General features: G+C 42.5%; 1 protein-coding gene across 11 annotated transcripts in view; it reads right to left on the bottom strand.

Annotated features, from left to right (window-relative positions):
• The window catches only part of SEC14L1 (SEC14 like lipid binding 1), a 127,158-nt gene that overhangs the window by 6,403 nt on the left and 97,594 nt on the right, over positions 1-23,161 (bottom strand). For 7 of the 11 annotated variants that reach the window (XM_043497623.1, XM_043497622.1, XM_043497627.1 and 4 more), the window contains 7 exons: positions 22,046-22,116; positions 20,617-20,788; positions 20,163-20,297; positions 17,903-18,037; positions 16,282-16,533; positions 13,690-13,868; positions 12,958-13,059 (listed from right to left, as the gene is read on the bottom strand). In XM_043497623.1, coding sequence (XP_043353558.1) covers positions 12,958-13,059; positions 13,690-13,868; positions 16,282-16,533; positions 17,903-18,037; positions 20,163-20,297; positions 20,617-20,788; positions 22,046-22,116 — 1,046 coding nt within the window. Of the gene's footprint in view, positions 1-10,344; positions 13,060-13,689; positions 13,869-16,281; positions 16,534-17,902; positions 18,038-20,162; positions 20,298-20,616; positions 20,789-22,045; positions 22,117-23,161 lie in introns of those variants that run through there. The other 4 variants (XM_038371347.2, XM_038371350.2, XM_043497625.1 and 1 more) reach the window with 2 other exon arrangements.

Here is a 23,161-nt window from a genome sequence, read left to right as displayed (position 1 = left end):
GTGGCTGCGGCCTGTACTTTCACCAGCACTGCTACTGAAAGTGTCAATGTTTCATGTATAATAGTTTATCTGGAAAAACTAAACCCTGGCCCGAGTAATTCAGCTGAGGGGGATGGCTGCTTCTGAATACTTCCTATGGCTGTGATTGTGCTACCCAGAGACGTTACCTCTGCATTCTCTTAATAAAGATTCGGAACACAGTACAGGTGTTGTGCCCATGCATGTATCTCTGCATTCTCTTAATAAAGCAGCATAAAACTTACACTACACAGCCCGTGAGCCAGAGGTGTCAAGAAAATATTGGTCTAAAGCATCACTAAAATGTTGATTGATTGCTTTCTGTTAATCTGACTCATTTTTAAAGCTAACACATTTATTTGATGCATCCGATGAAGTGAGCTGTAGCTCACGAAAGCTTATGCTCAAATAAATTTGTTAGTCTCTAAGGTGCCACAAGTACTCCTTTTCTTTTTGCGAATACAGACTAACACGGCTGCTATTCTGAAACCATTTTTAAAGCTAGGGCTGTTTGGTTAAGATCACTGTACTGGTGGTATTGAAGCAGCAGTTCCAAGATGTGACCAGAAGGGGGAGGGGTGGCAATGGGACAACTGAAAAAGGCATCTCTGCTGAACTACATTCAACAAGTCCCTCAAAAAAGCGTTTGGAGTATGCAGCATCTATACATGCGCACATCAGACGATTGACACGGAACCAGTGCAAGAAAAAGCATCGGATTCTTCCTCTCAGACCTGGCCATAATGACCCTTGCTTTTGTAACTTCTGGGTGTTTATTTTTTCTAGCAATGAAGCCACAAGCCCTTAAAAAATCCTGCTGGTACAAAATGCAATTGTTTGTCTGCTTTCTCCATGTATTTTAAGTCTAAGTGAACTTGATGCTTATGAAAGTGAGTCCTGGCAGCTAGGGCCAGAAATAGAAGGGGCAGGTTCTATGTAAGCCTCTCTCCTAGCAGTCTACCACTGTGCTCCGTCTTGATCTGTAATGCTTCGTGCTGTCCCAGGCTAGGACCTGTACCCACTTCTGCCCAGGACAGTGGATTCACCTTGTCCTCCCTTTCGGGGTACAGTTAACTGTCATTTCACAGTCAAAAGCACCCCAGGATCAGTGACTGACTAGGATCCACGTTAACTTCACTGGATTTCTTTCTGTGGAGGTTCAACCAGTCTCATGGGCTGATAGTGGAGTTCCCATCATTGCTGAGCAAGGCAATTTTTCCCTGGGGCGAGGTACAGAGAATGTCCAGCAAGGAATGTTGAGTTTCTGTGTCTCCTCCTTTGCAAAGCTTCTGTGATCCCCTTCATAAGGTCTTGGAAGGCCTTGAAATTATTGACATAGGATGGTGGTTGGGGTGTGGGGTGTGATACAAGGTTGCGGCTTGTTAGGAGATGCCCTTGTTATCCCTTGGCCATGTATATTGCTATGTGTTTATCCCCCGATGCTATTACTACTCAAAGTCCTGAACAAGTTGAAATAGGAGAAATTTGTAGCCATCCTCACAGCACCACTGTGGCCAAGGCAGGCTTGGATCCCAGAGCTGGTTCACACATCCCTGGAACTGGCTCATTCTGACAGCCGATCTCCTCCCCTAGGCGCTGGGATCCATCGCCAACCCCAGCTGCTCATCATTTTACCTCAAGGCCTAGCTCCTAGTTGGCTCTCTGGCCTAGAACAAGACTGCTCCCCAGAAGTCCAGCTCAATAGTAGGAAACCCACTATGAGGAAAAACAGCCTAGAGAAGTGGAAATGTTATCAGGTTTGGTGCGGCCACTGATCTATGTCTCCTCTCAGATATTCTTCCCTAGCTGGTGCTTGTGCCTCTCTAGGTTGCTCCTATGGAACAGGACCGAGAGTCAGTGGTTGCTGCTCTTGATGTGCTTTCTTATATGAGCCCTTTAGAGGGCACCATAGAGGGCACCCAAGTTCCAATAAGCCTACTGTGGCATGGCATATGGAAAGGGGACAAAACCCCATGGTTGTCCTTGCCAGGAGTATCTCCTGATTGGAGTTTCTTCCTCTCGGGGTCCATTTCAAGGGAGGGAGGCTGCAAAGGGAAGGTGGAGGAGCCTTGTATGGATATCTCAGAGTCAGATGAAGTATCATCTTCCTTGTCCATTGAAGGGACATGCAGTGCTGGTACCCGTGGTCATGTTGGTACAAGGGGCTGGTGAGGGGCTAGTAACCTGCTGAGGCTGAGATTTTGCAGGCGGATAAGTCAGTTCCGGAGGATAAGTTGGTATCTCTCAGGGGAGCTTGTTCAAAAGGTCTGTGCAGGCCCATTGACCATATCAGTACTGGAGGATGTTATCCTAGTAGAGTGGGATAAGACTGGAGGGTAAGAGGATTCTGGAAGTAAGGCAGCACTGGTGGGTGGGAGGATGGGGATGTCTCTTGGTAACCCTCAGCAAAGGTAACTCAGGATCCAAAGATTCAGGTGGAGAGGAGCCTGGGTGGTAGCAGGAAGTCTGGGGTCCTCAGGAGTCAGCACATCACAGGTACTTGAGATAGTGCTGAGGAGTAGCTGGGTGCTTTCTTCCATGTTCTCCAAGAAGACGATACCAATGATGATTTGGCCTTGTTCTTAGAAGAGTCCTTGTGCTTTGGAGGCACAAGTCCAGTGCCTATGTCAATGCCACTCAAGGTTGGTTACTGGATGTACATGGCAGCCCGGGTATGATCTTTTTAACTGGTGCCCAGGTCTCGGTACCAGAGGGAAGTAGATACCTCAGAGGTACCCACGCTGGGACATGAAGTCTCCTTACACCTACTCTTCCTTGGATTCTCATTCTGGAGAATGGGATCTCTTCTTTTTAGACAGTTTGGACAACTCTGAAGGCCCATGACTCTTTGCTTACTGAAGCAGGAATAGTCACTAAGACTCTCTGAGCAGTCAAAGCTGATTTATAGGGGGCTTGGACCACAGGGATCTTAGAGAATGCTCCATCACCAATAGATTTAGTCTGTCCCTCCTCCCTAAGTTTTCGAGATCTGCTTTTGAAACATGAGCAGACCTTACGCTTGGAAGGAATGTGAGTCTCTCCAATACAGGGGTTGCAGCTTGAATGCCTGTCCCTGAGGGGAGAAGACCTGTGGTAGGTCTGCCAGGGTTTGAAGCCTAGGATATGGGGCATAACCCATTAGGAGAGGCTGCAGATGGCGACCCGAAATAGAACAAAGGCTCAACCTGAGCACAATGATGAAGGGAAGGGGTGAATTCCATCCAAAGCAAAAAACTGATTTAATAGTGAAAAAATTAAAAAAAAAATTAAAAAATCATAAGAGAAAAAAGCAGCAAGCCTGTGCCTGTAACAGACAGTCTCAGGTTCCAGGCAGTTGAGAAGGAACTGGAGCGGGGGGGGGGGGGGGGTGATCCGCCCCTCCGTATCTACCTTCCTATCAGAGCATGAGGATTTGTAGGATGCAGGCACTGTCGTTGCCAATGAAAATCTCCAGGAGGGAGTGCTTGCATCCTGACATGGAGTTCCCATGGAGACAAGAGCTTGAAATAAAACAGAAGGAACTTGATTTAGCTGATCAGAGATCAGACTAAGTGACAATGTGATCGCAGTCAAGGAACGAAGTCTCTGATACCGCGGGGGGGGAGGGGGGTGTCACTGCCTTAGCAGATAAAGACAGAACAAGATCCCATAGCTGGAGCCTGCAGTCAGCAAAGTTCAAAGTGGAAAAAAGTTGCACATGTTTAACAGTGAGGGTAATTAGTCACGGGAACAGCTCCATCAGATAAATCTGTGACTGCAGTAGCACAGGCCTTCATTATACTTGCCCTAGGTCTAAGTAATAATGTTGGTTAGCCATCTCCTCTAGGCCAAGGCTGCAGTAAAAGGAGATTCAGTAGCTTAACCAGTGTATTTTAATAGCTTTATATCCTCTACCAAGTGATTTTCCTAGGTTCTTAAGCAGTGCAGTTACAGGGGTCAGATAAGAAGCTAGCTTGTTAGAAGTAATGGCTGAGATTCTCTGATAAGCAGGTCTTGTTAAGGTACCTTATAGCTCCCCTCCTCCCCCTGCACTAGTCACTCTGGAAAATCTTGGCCATTTTAAAAAAGGGACGTATTGATTGATGAAGCTTCTAGCTTGGCATTTTCTTGCTGCTGCCATTTGCCATGGCATTTATAACTGGTGTAGAGACTTCCTCTGCGTCTGTAGCAGAAGAATGCTCCTGGCTCCTAGCGAGTAGGTGGATGGGAGAGAAGCATCCTGTCCTCTTTCTACTAAGCCACTCCCTGTGATGTGTGTACTAAGCTGTGTTTACAGGAATGGCTTTCAGTCCCTCTTTGGATCAGACATTCGTCTTAGTTTTGAAGTGCTGTAAGCCAGGGCTCTGGCACTCAAAAGCCAGCCTGTGCATCAGCACAGCTGCTTAGGAAATGTGAGTGAGGAGAGGGGAAGCTCATTGCCCTAGTAGCAGGAGTCACAGCCCTCATACAAACATCTTACTCCAAAGCTCCTTTTGAAACATACGTGGAGATGAAAACTACAGCTGTAGAAAGTAGCAAACATAGAAAGGCAAGGCTGGAAGGGCGCCTGAGAGGTCAGCTAGACCATCCCTGGGTGCTGAGGCAGGGCCAAGAATACCTAGACAAGCACTAAGCGTAAGCAGCAAGCACATGTGAATAATGCAAAGTTTGTTGTCTTTGTGTCTCCCCCCCCCCCCCCGCCCCAACAAATTAATTACTTTTAAATGGGGAAATCTCGTCACTAGCTACGTTAATCGACTTCACTGAGCACCTGTATCCGCCCCTCATGATCGGAAAAAAAAAGGCTCCGTAGAGTCGGTTAAGTTAAAGCAAACAGGCATAGCAAACTCGGGAAGGGGCAAGATGGCTTCTCTCAGCCCGTTTTGCAAATGGAAGCAATGAACTGAATAATATCCAGTTACCTAGCTGTAGAGTACAGCCAGCAAGAGATCCGTGCCCAAACAAAGGGACATCGGTATGAGTGGAGGCTTAAATTAAATTCCTCTGGGATTTTTTTTCTCTCACAAAAGTGGGTCAGTCAGAATTAGGCTGCTGGCCTCAAGCCAAAATATGCACAGAAGATTAAAAGACTAAATCAAATCTAAACCACTGTGAAAATAAATGTTTGATTTTTTTTTTTTCTGATTAGTTTCACATGTGCCCTTTTCTGGCCTTCAGCTTTGCTGCAAATTCCAATTTGGGCAAGAGCTGATAAGAATTGTTACCCATATCAAGTTCTATCAAAGGTACTTGTAATGCCTGCAGCACTGTCATTGCAGAGCAGCTTGCAATCTCCGGTGAGGGAGGGCCATTTGACAGGTGAGGAAAAGTCCCGAATCAGGCACTTACATGCGTGCGAGACTCTGAGCTAAAGCAACTTGCCCGAGTTCACACAGGATGCCTGTAGGGAAATACAGACTTGAACCCAGCTAGCCCAAGTTCTAGATTAGAGTCTAACCCCTGGACAACCTTCTGCTCCAAAAATCTCTCAGTCACACCCATCCTTTATAAAACACTGCCTAGAGAAAGGATGGTCGCAGTCGTGCTCGGTCAAGGTCGGAGCTGACAGTGGGGGTGTTTTGGAATGCCTAAGGAACAGATTAGGGAAGTCCTTGCAACGTTACAGCCTCATCAGATTTATTTCTAATGCTAGCAGGTGTGTGGCTTAGTTACCCCCTAGACAGTGGGAGGGTCTGGTCCTGTCTCAGACAACCTGGCTCAGTGCACAAACCTGTTGAAATTGCCACGTTGTTACTGAACTTTCGTTAGCTGATGCTTGTTGGTCTGCCCAAGAATGTGCTACCCATAACAGTGGTCAAATATGGTTGCTAGCAATGTTTGACTGAGGGAGTTTGTTTATTGCTCAGAACAGCTGCAGCTTGGTTTCATAACATTATTCTACTGCCTTCCTATAGCATTGTGAAGAAACTCCAGGTCAGACAAGGCCAGATTAGACCTATGCAAGTAGTAGCCCTAAAGTGTGATGAGTCTGCTATCAATCAGTGAGCCCATGTGTAATATTAAGCCAATATTACTTCCAACCTACACGTGTGCATAATAGCACTAGAACAAATATCCCTTAAGAACTGTTGGGTTTAAAGGTAAGCCAGACCTTTGTATAATACACTTGTAAGAGCATGAACACTGTATGTGGGAAGTGATTGTGCATTGCCCGGGGCGGAGGGGGGGGGAGTGAAACAACCATTTACTATACACACCTAATGTGCAAACAATGAGCAGGAATACCCCAGCTGTTTGACTTTCCTTGGGCCGTGCACCATCCACGTTACAGCTTGCTGATGAAAACATCTTACTTGATTCATAACACAAGAACAAGGAAGCATTTAAAGGTGGCATATTCTAAACTGATAAAAGGAAATACTGTTTGTTAACTCATTGCCACAGGATGTTGTGATTAGCAAAATCTAACAAACTTAAGGGATAGTTAAGATTAACTGTTGTAACTAAGCTAATCTTAACAAATTTGAAAGGGCGGGATATGAATCCCTTTGCTTCAGGACTTAGAACCTGTCTTTGCCATGCAGGGCTCCTAACCTCGCATAGTTGTCACTTTATCCCACAGCTAGTGGGGAGGTGTTACGCTGAAGCATTTGCTGGGGGCTATTGTAAGAGCCCTTGTTTCCATAACCATGACCTTGCCATACTTGTAGCAAAAGCAGGCCTCACAAAGTTATTTGAAAGGGCTCAGTGGAAGAATTTTACTTTTACCATCAATTAGCCTTCATTGCTTTGTCATTAATAGCTGCAAAAATTCCAACTAAGAGTGCAATGAGGACAAACCCATGAGCTGGCGTTTGGGAATGTAATACAGCTGGTTGCTGGAGCCTGGGCAACTAGTGCCTGTGGCCTGATTTTAATGTGGAACATTACACGCAGACAAAAGCCAATGCTTTGGCAATAGTGGCTTTAAATGAAGGCGTGATTGTGCTGTGCACCAGCAGGTGACACCACAGTTGCAACAGGGAGCATAGCGAGCTGTTCGTTCAAGCTCCAAGCACAGTCACGCATACCCCCCTCCCCAAACAAGGCAGGTTATACCCAACAGCCCCCTCGCTCCCTTAAAGGATAGGGCTGCTGCACCAAATGGAGCTCAAGGCTGCCCCCCCTACCTCTTAAGATCAATCAGCAGGGCTCAGAACACTCAGTCTTGTACAGCACCAAGTATGTTGTTAGCACATTAGTAAACAGGCAATTCTCCATCTTGACATAAATCAGTCATCCTCTCCTGAGCCTTGTAATTATTGTGGGCTATAGCGCCCTGTTAAACAATGGGCCTGGCCTGTGCTCCATTTAAGAGGCTCTTGATGGGGGACTTTTGAGCACCCCTGTTATGGGAGATGGAATAGCAGGGTTCTAGGGCAGAGAGCCAGAGTCTGTCAAACCCCTTCTCCAGCATTTTCCATAAGCCAGGTCCATACATGGGTCCCATCTGGAAAAGGGTAGCCTGGGATTGTCCAGCATCAGGAGTCCACTATACCGCATAGGCCCAACTTTCAAAGCTGCTGAAGTCACTGCAGGGCCAGGTGCACAGCACCGCTGGCTGTCCCACAGGGTATGGTTACACACCATTCTGCACCTGAGCTCCAGCCCAAGTGGCAACTTCAGAGCTCTGTCTATACAGCTGCGGGCTTGCACAAACCCTGCGTCTCTCACCCTGGCCTGGGAGGTATGCTCCAAAATTCTGTGTGGCCATATCTAGAGTCAGTGAACATCTAGCTGTGTAGCAGGAGCAAGGGAAGCTGTTTCAGTTAAAGGGTGTTCAAGCTCCCCTACCCATTAGTTACACTAAGTAACTAAGCTTGTGGTTCAGCCTGAGCTGTGACTGGTATAAGTGGGAAATCAGGTGGCCTATAATGCTGACCAAGACAGTCGTAATTTTTATGATCATGTTGGTTTACAATTGTGAAAGGGATTAAGGGGAACCCATATGATGAAATTTCAGTTATAGCAGGATTATTAAAGCAACCTTTGCTTTGGGCAGACAGGTGAGGGTGTGTCTCTCTTTCCTGTTTTTTGAATGTGAACACTCAAGGGGAAACACAAGATCATAAGTAGACAGGATCACTCCCTTGTGGTTTCATGCACCAGGATGGGTAGCAGCTGTGTAAGACACAGTCTTGCACCAGAGTTTGTGAGATTTATGACCAGTATCACAGCCCCCCACCCTGCAATTTAGCACAACTCACTAAGTGCCTTCCACAACAACTGGAGCTTGAAGTGTTTTTAGGTTGTGCCAATACTGTCAAAGACTTTTGTACACGTGCGTGATCAGCAAAGAGGTAGTTCATACTTAGGCTTGCATGAAAATATTGGCCGCACTTTAAATAGGTCAGGCAGCTGTCTGTTTTTTACTAATAGAAATTCATAGCTCTTAAAGATGCTATTTAGAGGCTGTACAGGTTTGTATAAAAATCTGAATGACTGAAAATAAATGGACACTGGCGTCTATGACAATTCTTCACCAAAAAGGGGATTGTTTTTAAAACAATGTGGAGTTTCATGTTTATTAGTGACTTGATCTGTCAATGTACCAACATGTTTTCTTCTTCCAACTGTGCACCGAACTGGGGAAGCCTAGGTTACCTCTTGCTTATGCACTGCACAGGCAAAACTGGCTCAGCAATTTTGTGGCTGCACAGGCCAGCAAGGACTGCCACTTACTCTAATGCTAACATGGTGAGCCTTAGTTAAAAACATAGGCCTTCTCTGTACTTGAAGCATTTCAACACGCGTATGCATTTATATTGGTACAATGGTGCTTTATAGCACTCAAGGGGAACAACTGTACTGGTGTAAGTTACCTTTATATCGGAATAACCATTTTAGTGAAAACTCAAATCACATTCCTAATCAAACTTTTGGTAAAAATCTTAGACCAGCTCTAAGTTTACCACTTGGCTTACCTCCAGGTGGCAGGTAAGAGATATTCTTTGCTTTAGAATCTTTATTTAAGTTTACCTCAGCTTTTGCAAAAGACTTGTCATTACAACTGATGAATGACACAGTCTTCATAGGTCACTCGTGACAAAAACGTGCAGGGTGGTGAATGGAAGAAACTCCTATTACCGAACTTGTACAGGTAGCAAACAATTGAAGGTTTCAGAGTAGCAGCCGTGTTAGTCTGTATTCGCAAAAAGAAAGAGTACTTGTGGCACCTTGGAGACTAACAAATTTATTTGAGCATAAGCTTTCGTGAGCTACCAATGAAGTGAGCTGTAGCTCACAAAAGCTTATGCTCAAATAAATTTGTTAGTCTCTAAGGTGCCACAAACAATTTAAGTTTGTGATAAAATCAGCCGCAGTACTTAGTTTTGTTTCTTGAATGAACTCTGGCTCAAAGAAAGCCTTTTGTGAGCCACATCTATTACATCAAAAACCACAGACTATATTGCAATGCATTGGATCTGCTGATAGAGTAGCTACTGCTCCAAACCTGAATCAAACGATTTGGAAGCCATTTTCTCTCCAGTGAAAGCACAGAAGTGGTTTCTTTATATAGTGACAGATTTATTAGCACTGTTTTATAACATGATATCCAGCTTTAACCGTCATGGTTCCTCTTGGCTATTCACAAATGTGGGTAGTTTGCAATACCAGAGGAAAATGGGCTGTGGGGTAATTCCTCTGAGAAGCTGGTTCCTATCGCACCATGTGAATTTCCGTTTGGAAAAAAGTCAACCCCTTCTTTCCAATACACCTTGTCCTTGCTCTCTAGGTCCTATGCTCCGCTTGGAAAACCCCATTAGTTTGCAATGACCATGCCACATCTTGAAATAGGAAAGGTAAACCACAGCAAGAACTGAAGACTACTCTTTTTGGCAGGCCTGCAGTAGCACTGCAGAACCCCACTGGGAGACACTTAGACCCTTCAGCAGTTTCCACTGTACATTACAACTGATTCCAAAGATTGCAGTGGGTATAGAGTCTGAATTTTTTGTTTTTCAAACAGTTCACATTTATTATTGATAACAATAAAAAAATCTTTTAAAGACTGTTGTTTCTTATTACCAGCAGTGAGGTAATATGTTTACAAAACATTTACAGAATTTGATATGCAATTCATGAATATAGACAAGAGAACATGGAAAGGACATTTGTTACACAGGGGAGAAAAGCCAACAGAATGGTCAGTGTGTTGGCAGAAAAGAAGAACAGCAATATCACATGAAAAAGAGGAGACCAAGAGTTTTAAAATTAATCAGGTCTATTTCAAACTGCATAAGTAAGTCCTATTTGCCATAGCACTTCACTAAGAGGAAACTTTATCTTGCTTTTCTGGTATATTAACCCCTCAACTGTTTGTGCTATCATGTGCTTTGAGTTTTTAAAAGCTGTATTAGACTTTGAGAAAACCCTCAAGTGTCACTAATTAAAAAAAAAAAAAAAACAAAACCAAACAACCCAAGAGATCTTCAGCCTTGAAAAGTGGCTGTAACTCAAAGGTCTACAAAGCCAGACACCTCAGGGCAGTTGTGGATTGTTGAATGAAGCGGTTTCTTTACAGCTGTCAGCAAAATCGCCATCTGAGAGAGAGAGAGAGAGAGAGAGAGAGAGGGGACCATCTTCAAGGTAGAGCCCTTAGAACAGGGGAAGTGCCCTTTGGCAAGAGGTACAAATGTCACCAAGTGAGTTAATGGTATAGTGCTTTTTCTGGCATTAGCTCCATTGTGTCTGGGAACACTGGCTCCTGTGGATCAAGTATCAAACTACCTCTCTTCAGAGGAAATATCAGTAAGCAGGATTATAGGTGGTTTATACAGTATAGTCCATATACAGTACATACACTGGGTATGGACCTGTTTAACATCTGGGTGGTAGAGTCTGTTTGCCCCAGCACTAGTTTGCCAATATTCTTGGCTGCCAGTGAGAGAACCCCACCCTGCCTTGGATTTTAAAGCAAATTTTACCTACTGCAAGTTGAAGGTGCCTGATTGGGTTGATCAAGTGCAGTAGGGCATGTTTTTCAGCATAGTTAATCTGATTTATTAATACTGAGCTTTTTATCATCTTTGTTAGTCACACTCCAAGCTGACATTGGCTTGCAAGTGTTGTGCTTCACATGCTGCACATCAGTTTGTTTTTTCCACAAACTGGGATGTACAAATATTGTGCATTTTAAAATGTTTACTTGGAATTTCTCAGGGCTCAGCTTTTTTCTTAAATAAACGCTTAACACGCAATACTTCGGCAAATGTTTCCCCATGAGCAAAAACAAGGCTATTGCAGCCCTTGTAAGATCCTAACCAGCCAGCTATTAACGATTGTAGCAATACAGCAACGTACTCCAATTGGATGAACAATTTTGTTTTCTAGCAGGGGAAAGGCCTTCGACCAGTGGTCTAAGCAAGCAACTTGTGCTGGGTTCCAAGCTGTAATCTCTTGTACTGCAGTGCAATGCCAGGTGGCATATTAACATTCTGAATGCTATGTTTTTAGCTCACTTATCAAAAAAGTGTTTACTCAACATTTACATCTTCTGTGTGCCTTGGGGATTCAGTAGCTAATTGCTTTGGGGTAAAGAAGCTGAGCTAACATCAGGTAAGTCCCCAAGCAAGCAGGACAGCTTGGGACCTATGTATTAAAGCGGAAAAAGATAATCCAGACAAGAACTTCACCACTGGTGATTGCAACAATGAAAGCAGTAGCCTAGGCAGGATTAGATGTTTTTTATGGTGATAAAGATCCTACTGCCTTGTTTATGTTATTTACCACCCATGGAAGCTGTCAAGTTCTGCTTTTTACTAGTGTACATGAGGCCAGAAAGGAGAATTTGAGGAAGAGCAAGTGCAGGAAAGGTTAATTGCTGTAGCCACGCTGCCTCCTGACTGATTTAAGGAGCAAGCCTAATTCTGCTTTGAGGAATGTGTTCACCTACACTCCTAGCATAAAGCAAATCCCAGTAAAATGAGCGCTTGTAGAGTGTAACAGGTAAGTGCAGTGGGTAAAAGGTGACTCCAGAACGAAGTGAGAAATAAACCAAGAACCCAATCTGGACCAGCCTTTGGGTCATGGTGAGGGAGAGCCTGCTCTCTGCCTCTCTCCTCCCCACCATTAGTGCTTAAAAAATAAAGTTCAAGGAAAGGGCTACATTTGCTTTTAGCCCCTAAGAGTATGTCTACACAGGGATAAAAAACCCGCAACTGACCCAGATCAGTGGACTTGGCCTTGAGCCCAAGAGCTGGGACCCTCTGCCCTCCCAAGGTCCCAGAGCTCAGGCTCTAGCTCGAGTCCAAACATCTACCCAGCAATTTTTCAGTGTGAGAGCCTGAGCTAGCCACGGGTTTTTTATCTCCGTGAAGATGTATCCTAAATGTCCAGAGTTGGGTTGCCCCAACAATATGCTCATGCAGAAGGTATTAGTGTTAATGGCTTGCCCGCAACTCTGCTGTAATGACTTTCCATGTGCACAGGTCAATAGCTAGGAACTGCTTTCCTTGGTCTCTTAAACAGCAGTGCGAGTGAGTGGCAGTGGCAGGAGAGCTTGCAGCAGCTGGAAGATCACAGTCTATTCCATAATGTGGCAAGAAGGCAGGAGCCTAATGTTTGCTTTCTAATGCACTATGGAATATTTTTGGTAGGATTGTTTTTGCTTTACCATCTACAGGCAATTTTTTAAAAAAATAATTCTTAATCAGCACACTGATCACTCTTTTCTTTCCAAGAGAGCCCTTGTATTTTACAGTTAGGATTTGTGCAAGCACGCTTACAAAAATCTATGGCTGAGTTACGGGCTAGAGTTAAAGTTAAAGTTAAAGAGACTATCTGTCAGCTCTAACTTGAACAGAAACACAACGTTTAAAATTCAAACAGCTACTTTACTATCTATAAAAGGTTTTTGTTTTTTGCAAATGCCACTTGAATATGCTGTATTGCCGTCAGCTGCCAGAGATGAGGGTCCAGCCATGTCATCCATTTGCTTTTCATATGCTGTGGCACTACCTGGAAATCATGGAGCTGGAGTGGGAGTGGCTGGAAGAGGTTGTGGCAGCGCTGAGCTGGGAGAATCCACTGTGGCTTGATTCAAGGCTGGTCATAGATCCTCTGCAATGGGAGAGAAGTTTTAGGCTTCAGAAGAGAAGATTTAAGTTCTGCTATGCATCTTTAAGTGCTATTAACTACTCAACCTAAAGAGCTTTCTATAACCTTAGTGTCAGCATGCAGAGGCTCTCGTGTGTAACAAGAAAAAATACCATCTCTGGGCACCATAATTATATTTTCAGAGAAATACGATACACTTGATAGTGAGACTTAGAAGAAGTCTCAGCTAAGCATAGTACTGGCGCGTCCTTTAGTCTTAACTTGCATCAACTTTTAAGTAAGAATCCAGCAAGTCTGCTAAATCAAGTAGTGTTTTTGTGATATGGGTTAAGTCTTCAATAGCAACTAAGATGAGACCAACCAATTCACTTTCTTTTGTGGTGTAAGCTAGTTATTTTCCAGGGCTACCTTCTATTTATTCTCATCGGGCTTTATTTGCTTTATAGATTCTTTAAGTACAGTACAAGTCCACACAGCGTGCTTTCTAACCAAAGCAACTATAGCAAAGAATTTTGATTTTTCTTTAGTGGACTTGGCTTCTGGTATTTGTACCAAGGTATTATCAAGCCATAAAGCTAAAAGTAAGCTGGCCACAAAAAGAATGCTTGACACTGAGACCTTGACCAGACATACCTAAAATCTTCTGATCCTAGCACTTCTGTATAGTACATCACTTTGCACTTATGAGAGGAAACCTGTAGAGATGCCAATACATCATCCACACGAGGCAGGTTGGTTGTAGCACAGGCAGGCATGCTGTGAAATTTCCATTGAAGAATATAGAAACCAGGCCATCTGGTCACATGAGACCCCTGGAAGAAGCAACAACAAATGGAAATAAACTTAATACAATGTCAAGCATTTGCATGTTGGAGTGAAATTCATCGTTCAGACAGCAGGAGACTGCCAGCATGCAAGTGTTTTCAAATGCTGACATTGCAGCTCCTCTGCCAATTAATGTTACTGGCCAGCCAGACTTTCCTGATACAAGGGGCCAACAAAAGTTACATTAGAAATTACAAACAGACCTTCTCACCTCTCTACTGCTGAGGTGTTAAAAGTAAAACACAAGGAACTTAAAATCAAGACCTCAACTCTCACGAGGTAAATTACTTGGGACCATCATGATCTAGTCTGACCTCCTGCACATCACAGGCCACAGAATCTCACCCACACACTTCTGTAATAGGCCTATAGCCTCTGGCTCAGTTTCTGAAGTCCTCAAATCTTGATTTAAAGACTTCAAGTTACAGAGAATCAACCATTTACTCTAGTTCAAATCAGCATGTGACCCAGGCTGCAGAAGGCGGCGAACCCGCCCCCCCCCTTCCAATCTGACCTGGGGGGAAATTCCTTTCTGACCCCAAATATGGTCATCTGTTGGACGCTGAGCATGTGGGCAAGACCCACCAGCCAGACACCTGGAAAAGAATTCTCTGTAGTGATTCAGAGCCCTCGCCTTTGTCATCCCTGGCTGATAGAGATATTTGCTAACAGCAGTCACAGATGGGCCATATGCCATTGTCGGCTATATCATACCATCCCCTCCATAAGTCCCGTCTTAAACAAGTTAGGTTTTGCCCCAACTACTCCCCTTGGAAGGGTGTTCCACAATGTCTCTCCTCTGATGGTTAAAACCTAAAACTTATGGATGGCCAGTTTACATTCATTTGTTCTTGTGCCCACACTGACCCTTAACTTAAATAACTCCTCTCCCTCGCTGATGTATAGATAGCAATCGTATCTCCCCTCATCCTTCGTTTGGTTAAGCCAAACAAGCCAACCTACTTAACTCTCCTCTCATAAGGTAAATTTTCCATTTCTTGGATCATCCTAGTAGCCCTTCTCTGCACCTCTTTCAGTCTGAATTCACCTTTCTTAAACATGGGAGACCAGAATTGCGCACAGAATTCCAGATGAGGTCTCACCAGTGCCTCGTATAATGGTACTAACACTTCCCCATCTCTACTAGAAATACCTTGCCTGATGTATCCTAGCATTGGATTAGCCTTTTTTCATGGGTGCTTCACATTGGCAGTTCAAAGTCATCCTGTGATCAACCTATATGCCCAAGTCTTCTCCTGTCACATCCAGTTTAATGCAAAAAAAAATGTGTTGTTAGTCTCTAAGTGCATGACCCTGAACTTTGTACTATTAAATGTCATCCCATTTCTATTACTCCAATTTTCAAGGTTTTCCAAATCATCTTTTCTGATATTATGGTCCTCCTCCATACTGGTAAAAAGAAAAGGAGTACTTGTGGCACCTCAGAGACTAACAAATTTATTAGAGCATAAGCTTTCGTGAGCTACAGCTCACTTCATCGGATGCAGCCGATGAAGTGAGCTGTAGCTCACGAAAGCTTATGCTCTAATAAATTTGTTAGTCTCTGAGGTGCCACAAGTACTCCTTTTCTTTTTGCGAATACAAACTAACACGGCTGCTACTCTGAAAGCTCCATACTGGTATTATCTCCCACCTTTGTGTCATCTGCATATTTTATTTTAGTGAGCAGGTGTCTCTCAAAGCAGCGAAGCTAACCATCCCTGCAATGTTCCCACCTTACAGGCAAAATTGAGGCACAGAAGAGGTTAAGGCCAGTATTTTCCAAATTTGGACACCTCAAGTAAGGCAACTTGAATAAGAAGCCTGATTTTCAGAAGAAATCAACACCCACAGCTTCCAGTCAAAAGCAGCTGTGGGGGCCCCATACCTCTGAAATTCAGGCCACTTTGTTTAAGTACATAAATATAGCATTAGCAGCCTAAAGTTTGGACCCAAGTGTCACAGCCCAGGGGAGTCAGGAACAGAACCTCTGAGTCTGAATTTCCAGGCCCCATCTCTGATCAGAGAATACCTCAATCCCCCAATGCAGACACACATTGCTTGGCGATCCTCATTTCAGAAAGCAACACCATCAAGGCTGCTAGATGAAGGATGTGACTTACTGGCTGCTTTTGGATTCATGTGCATTTACGGTTTATATGTATTCCTTCAGTCTTGCTTGTCAGCTTGGTATATGGGATCAGCTACTAGGGAATAAATATCTACCCTTCCCTCTCCACAACCCCATCACAAGGATGCAAACAAACATGCCAGGCAGACAATGAGCCCAGTTGCTGATGGTCTGCATTGTTACAATAAGGCATCTGCTGGGACCAAAAGGTCAGATTTAGAAAGATAAAGCCTTGCTCTAACAGCATAATTAATTAATGATGATCTTACCTGCACACTCTCCCCTTCCTTGCAGATAAGTGGGGACTCCACCATACTGTAATCACGCCCTAACTGCCAGACTTTATCGATCAGCTGTACATTGTTCCCCCCAGGAGATGTAATGCTGTGAGTGCCCAGAGAGTCCTTTTTAGGAGGCTGTGGCACTCTCTTGGAGTGATAGATGTTAAAACCAATGTCACCTTTGCACACATCAAAATCCCATGTGATCACAGATGAGGCATCCACAATCTGAATGAAAATCTAGGGAGAGGAGAAGTGTTAGATTAGACAATAGTAATATAATCAGTAAAGGCTGAAATTCTTACCAGGAAAGAGAAGCTGCTGTAAGTGGGCTCTCGATTTATTTTGACTATTAAGAGTGCTCTAGAATAGATACAAATTAACTCTCATTTATCATCATATCACTTTCTTTGAGATCAGAACTGTGAGAGCTTTCATGAGCAGACAGAGCCTATCTTCTCTCTTTGTGGCCTTTATTGAAAGCCTAAGGTTTTTTTTCCTAAAGCTATGTACTCATAAGCAGAGAAACAGATATCCATGCTCCTCTTTCAGCAACAGGACTTTTGCGGAATGGGATCTTCAGTAACAAAAGCACTGATACCATCAGAGCCATCACATTTGCACTTGGTTAAGCAAGTCAAAAGTGCTTGTTTATGATGTACAGAAGGCCCCAAAATCATCTCCCCTCCTCCCATCACATTTTGAAAGCCTTCAAGAAAAGAACGTGCAGGATAACAAGTGAAATCTAATTGAAAGGGGAAGTGACTTATTCAGATCATTTTCGCATTGTTTTGATTAACTAGTATTTAAACACAAATGCTTGAACAAAATGCTAACGGAAAAACTCCTCTGTTGAAGATAAAACTACCCATACCCCTTCTATCAGGGTCTAAGAGACTGCATTCCACATGTCTGGGTCTTCCTAGAATGATTTTTTTCCTGTTTTGCCAGAAAGCGAAGTCTCAATCCTGATATTTCTACGGTTAAAGAGAGACTTTAAAACCTTTCTGGCTCATTTATACATATTAAATCACCAAGAGAGGGCACAAACAGCTGTTTTCTATTTGCAGTTCATATATTAAAAATATTAGTTCACTTAGTGAAACTCATTGCGATGCAAAGCTCAGGCTATCTAAAGTGCCTGGTTCTTTAAAGGTCTTGAAAGGAAATGGAGTAACTTGTTCAATTCCGAGTTTTTAAAATCTATATTACATGAAGGGGGAAAAAAGTCATCCCACTCATTAAGTGGATAGAGCCAGTAGCATTTTTATAAGCCAATAATAATGGTTCATGGGCTCTGGTCAGGGAATGCAATAGAGTAGCCAGTCAGCTTACCTCCTCCATACAAGAGACAGGGAGTCTTAAAAATACCAACACTTACTTCTTCACAAGTTACCAAGATCCTGATTTTGGCTTGCATTACTCATGGCTTCAAGGAGAGCTCAAAAGAAGCTTTTGAATTCTGAGTGTTTAGGGAGACCCAAATATCTGCTCTAAACCATTCAAACTGAGTGATCAGGTTCTAATCTGCTTTCATTTTATACAAGCAAAAAAAGACACAGGGTGCTAGACCAAGATGAAAGAAGAGGAGTGAAGACTGCAGTTGTACCTCGTGTGGAGCTCCCTTGAAGACGCTTGCAGACTGATAGATTGTTTCAGTCCACAGCTTTAAATCTTCATTTTCCAACTCTTCCGCAGTCCGGTACAGAGACTTCGGAACTAGTCCACCTTCTGGAACGTCACACTGGAGATTTAAAACAAAGCCATGAAAGCAATACAAATCTCCTCCTCCTCCCCCACGTTTCAGAATTTAACACATCCTTAAAGCCATGTTCCTCATACTGGCACACCCAGAAATAACTCCAATTCTGCAACAACACTGGAGAACACAGAGCTGGATAATATAGGAGCGTGACCCTACCTGAACTTGGCCATACAAACCATCTTACAGTTATCAAAGGTATTCTTCAATAAATTCACTACTAAAATTGGTCTATTTTTAATTCTTTGCTAATTTATAAGGATCATCATATCAGAAACAGGTAAAGACCTTGTATATGCAACAATGCGATATCAAAAACAGCTGTGCAGCTTCTATGTTTATTTATATTCTTAATCACTCAGATTTCATCCAGAATTAACCAGAACAAAGAAGAATATTGCACTGTTGTCTGCAACAGAAAGGAAGTGTTCAGCATTTTGATTTATCTTCTGGTAAGTCACTTTTGCTTATTTAAATAGTGGATTTTCCCAGGTTCATGAATGACTTGTAGTTTTAAAATTACATAGAGCAGACTCCCTTCAGTGAAAGCTCCTGCTACTGTAAGTATCAGCCAGTTGAATGTAAACACTCTGGTCCAAAATGCCTAGTACATGGTCTTTAAATGGATGACCAGAGCTGCTCAATAGAATTTCCATGAAAGGCAGAGGAGTAAGTTAATAACTATTTACAGGGATTTATAAAGTAAACCTAAAAAGGGAAATGCTTTTACACAACCGATTAATCAAATTCCAGCACTTACAAGTTATTGTGATATATTCTATAGAAAAAACGTTGGGAGAGAGAGCACCTATTAAACACAGCAGAATCCACGTAAAGACAAATGCACTGGCATGTGATATCAGATTGATATATTAAGAAAATCCAACCACATTTTTAGGAGAGATGTTAGAGCTATGAATACAAGTGATTCCCACAATCAAAAAGGAACAACACTGTTTTATGAAGCAAGCAAGGACTGAGAACTGATTTTTTGAGATTCAATACTTGGCTATGCTGGTAAACTGCTGACTTCCTATGTACGTGGCCTCAGTTTCTCCAGATATAAAATGGGAATAAATGCTTCCCTATCACACAGGATACCACAAGGCTTTAAGGACTATACATTGCTCTAAGTTCCCAGGGGAAGTTGTTATATTGAAAGGGTCCTGCTATTGCAATGGTGATTTGAAGAAGGGACAGGAGAGAAGGATAGCAGGACTGGATTCACGTTTCATGAGGCAAATTATGAGTAGGAGAGATCTGGAAACACTAAATTTGGTCTCATCTTTGTCCTCCACATTTCCCTCATGGAGTTGTGGCTCATGATTCAGTTCTGGTTTTCAAATACAGTCTCCAAAAATCTGGACTGGGGGCAGGGCAGGGGGTGGTGGGGCTCAGAGAGGACTATGACAAAATAGTGTTCAAGTACCATAACTGAGGAGTTTAACTTGAATCTTTATAGGTGATCTGAAATAAATTTTCTTAAAAATATGAAGCTAGAAAACCTAAGTCTTTAATATGCAGACAAATATTTTAATTTTAAAAAGACTTCAAAAACAAGTTCAGGCTTCTAAATGGTCAGTTTCTCAAGCAACAGTGGAGAATGTCACAAATGATGCAGAAACGAAGGATGTGTGATTCTTTGGTCTATGATATGCAGGAAGTCAGACCTTGTGATAATGGTCCCTTCTGGCCTTAACATATATGGATCTATGAACCTAAACAATGTGAGGAATGCATTTCTTCCCTGGGATAAGCAGTATGTGACACAGTGCTACTGCCTTGAACTTGAGTCTTGAGATGTAATGGGGGGGGGAAGACGGTTTTAAAATGCATTTATTTATAGGTGCAGGGTATTCTGTTAGTGATTTATGATCTGTTTTACAGAAACATTCTGTTTCTGTTTCTCTTTTCAAGGTGGATTGCAAAGGCTGCTACTAAAAAGAATCACTCCAACCTCAGAGTCATACAGAAGAACCAGCATGAAAATGCTTTATAGCAGAACGAGACCACACTTAAAGATTATACTTGGCAATCTTTGTTTTGGAGGGTGGGGGTTAATGTAAGAGGGAAACAAATCATTACATTCATAATTTAAAATTCCTACCATACACTCTCCACTAAGGAAATCTGGGATAATTTCTTTATCAATGTAATCCAGCAGCCCTCCAGGCCCTTGGTAGTCATTTCCTGCATAAATAAGGAATTTCTTTCTGGTGTTGTCATCAATGAATGGACTAACCTACAAACAAAGAAAAACAGAATTGGTCAGGTTCCCAGGTCCTTGAGTAACTTCAAAAGAATTATATTTTGTTTTATCCCGTGTTATGTAAAGTACACACAGTAAATGAGTTAAGTTATTCATTTGGCTAAACATTTTTCCTTTTAGGAATTTTTGTTCTAAATTCCATAAATAAAGTGTTTTATAAAAATGGAGTTTCCAGGAGGCAACATTTCCTGTTTATAGCACAGTGAACATCAGTTTTCAAGAGAGCATATACATGTAAAGTGCATACCAGTATCCCAAAGTAGATGTACAGATACTAGAAGCACCAACATACCAGTGTCCAGAGGACTGGAAATACTCTGGGCGCTCTCAGGATAAGAAGGCGACCCAATGTTTCAGGGTAATTGGCTTCAACCACTTCAATGATTCTTAGTAAGGCTTTGACACCAGGTCTCCATAAATGTCGCATATTCAAGCCCTCCAAATCCACCAGACAGGTCCAGGAGCTGTTAATTTTAAAAAGTTTTTTTAAGAATCCAATTGGAATCATATTTCATTATTCACACCACAGCATTTGATAGTTTGAGATGTGAGCACTCAGTTTTGTAACATAGATCTACAAGTTTTGGTTGGTTTTGCAGTTGCCACACTCTTCCTTCATTACACAGCTATAGCTCTCCCTCCCACATCATTGCCACAGTTTGTACTGCCTGTAGATGCAGGACATTGTAAGATCTTTGGAGCAGGACATTTTTCTTAACTATAAAGTGCCATACATGCTTATGACACTATGTATAACTATCACTGTGCTCATTCTCTGATATAGGGCAGGCACGTCACATCACCAAAGGATAGACAACCATTTCAATCTCCAGTTGAAGGTTCCTACTAGCAAACACAAGACACCCTCATAGTGCCTAATAAATCACTGCTGGGGGGTGGGGGGAATTGGGGGGGAAAAAGAGTACTGGTTCTACACTGGAAGTTTAATATTCAGCATGCATGTTTCCTAACACAAGCACATGTTTTAAAAATGCCACTGCACTTTAAGTCCGCATTTCAGAATTTAGGACTCATTTCAGGAAAACATTCCCTACACAGGACATAAATGTCAAGTCAGCAGGATTTAGTCACGTGTTTCAGTACTTTCTTAAAATCAGGCCCACATCAAGGGGTATGAATTCAGAGCTCATCTTTGTATATTCACAGCTATGTTGTACTGACTGATTCTAGGCCATTGGAATGACTCCCAAAAACGACACATGAATCACAGCATTTGTTTGTTTTTTAAATAAGTGGGTGTTATGTATTTCATTGCTGCCTCTTTCACATTTACCATGTAAGCATCCTTGGGCCACACAAGGCCATAGCAGTACACAGGAAACCCAAGTCTTACACTTGGCTTTTCACTCCTCAAGTCAGCTGGGACTGGGAGTTCTTTGCAATGAGAAGATGAGAAATGGGAGTGCCATACACTGGTAACCCTTTGGAGATTAAGAGGTGGAATCAATAGGCTCTGAAGAGAGTCAAATGCTTTATGACAGAAGGATGATGGCTTTATTATGAAGTCAAATATTGCAGTCATTCCAAATCCTGAATTCCTTTTTTGGAGCTGGTAAGAGATTTAGTGAGCAAATCCTATTCCAAACTGGAGCCTGAAAATAAAGCAACTTTGTAGCCAAACTGAAGAATACCTACATTGCTACATACAAATCCAGACCTCATGTTATTTCTGAAAAGTAATAAAAATTCTCATGTTTCACCTTATAGGCCTGCCAAATACTTTTGTATTCTCTTCACATCGCCTCAGTCCTTCTTCATTTATAGAAAGAACCTACACAAAAGAAAGAGAGTGTTGTTTTAGAGAATGTTCTAAAACTGTCGGTTTGTGGGACTGGGGAGAAAATGCAATCTTCAGAACCGGAGTCTTACAGCAACCCACACTAGCCTCAGACCAGTGTACAAGGACATCTAGTGAAGACATGCAACAGTGGATTTAGGAGTAGCATTGAGTGAAATATCTTTTAGGAGAGCTATAAGAATAAGATCACAAAACATACTACCATCCTGTTTTAGTGTTTGAATACTATGGTGAAGAATTCTGTACAAAATCTTAGGGTCCACCTTTTCCCTCAGGGGCAAATGAACATCAGAAAGGCATTCAGTATATTTTGTGGAGTAGGACACTTCTCTTTAGTTGATCAGTGTCAACAAATTCTTTATTTCTATGAAGACACCATTGTTTGTGCAGGATTTTCACTCTTAGGTCTCAGATTTTTTGGCATAAGAAACTCCCATAGCTCCTCCCTAAACCCCCACATTCTGCCATTTGAACCTTTGTTTAATTTCTGACTGAGTGGAAAGCAAAGACTCCCCTCAGAAAAATTAAGATAAATTACCAAAAAAGACTTGGGGAAAAAAAAAAAAACAACAAACAAAAAACACACATGGCCTAAAGTACATGGATATAGCATCACCAGAAAAAGTGTGCAACCATCAGAGGTGGGGGCTAGCTTGTGATCATGGCAATTACTGCTGTCAGTATGCTTCTTTAGAGCTTGCCTGTTCTGTACTATTTTGAAAGCTGGGTACATCAGCAGTGAGAATCCCACTGAATTCTTCAGAGAAACTGAATTACAGGCTAAACTAAATTACATTTTCCTTTAAAATAAATATTGCATCCAAGACTATGGGCGGGGTGTATTTTATAAATAAAAAATAAATAGGATACTCATACAATACCTAGGAATGCATTTCTCTGTGTACATGTGGAAGCTTAAGTTTCAAGCACTATACAAACGAGGTAAGAACCTATGATAATGTCTCAGCCCGGAACTATAGTAACTGTCATACAACTGACTTTCTGCCATCAGTCCGCA

This window comes from Dermochelys coriacea, chromosome 14, assembly GCF_009764565.3.
Source record: "Dermochelys coriacea isolate rDerCor1 chromosome 14, rDerCor1.pri.v4, whole genome shotgun sequence".
NCBI classification, from domain to species: Eukaryota; Metazoa; Chordata; order Testudines; family Dermochelyidae; genus Dermochelys; species Dermochelys coriacea.
Note: the sequence above shows the minus strand (reverse complement) of the source record. Positions and strands in the feature narration are given on the sequence as shown.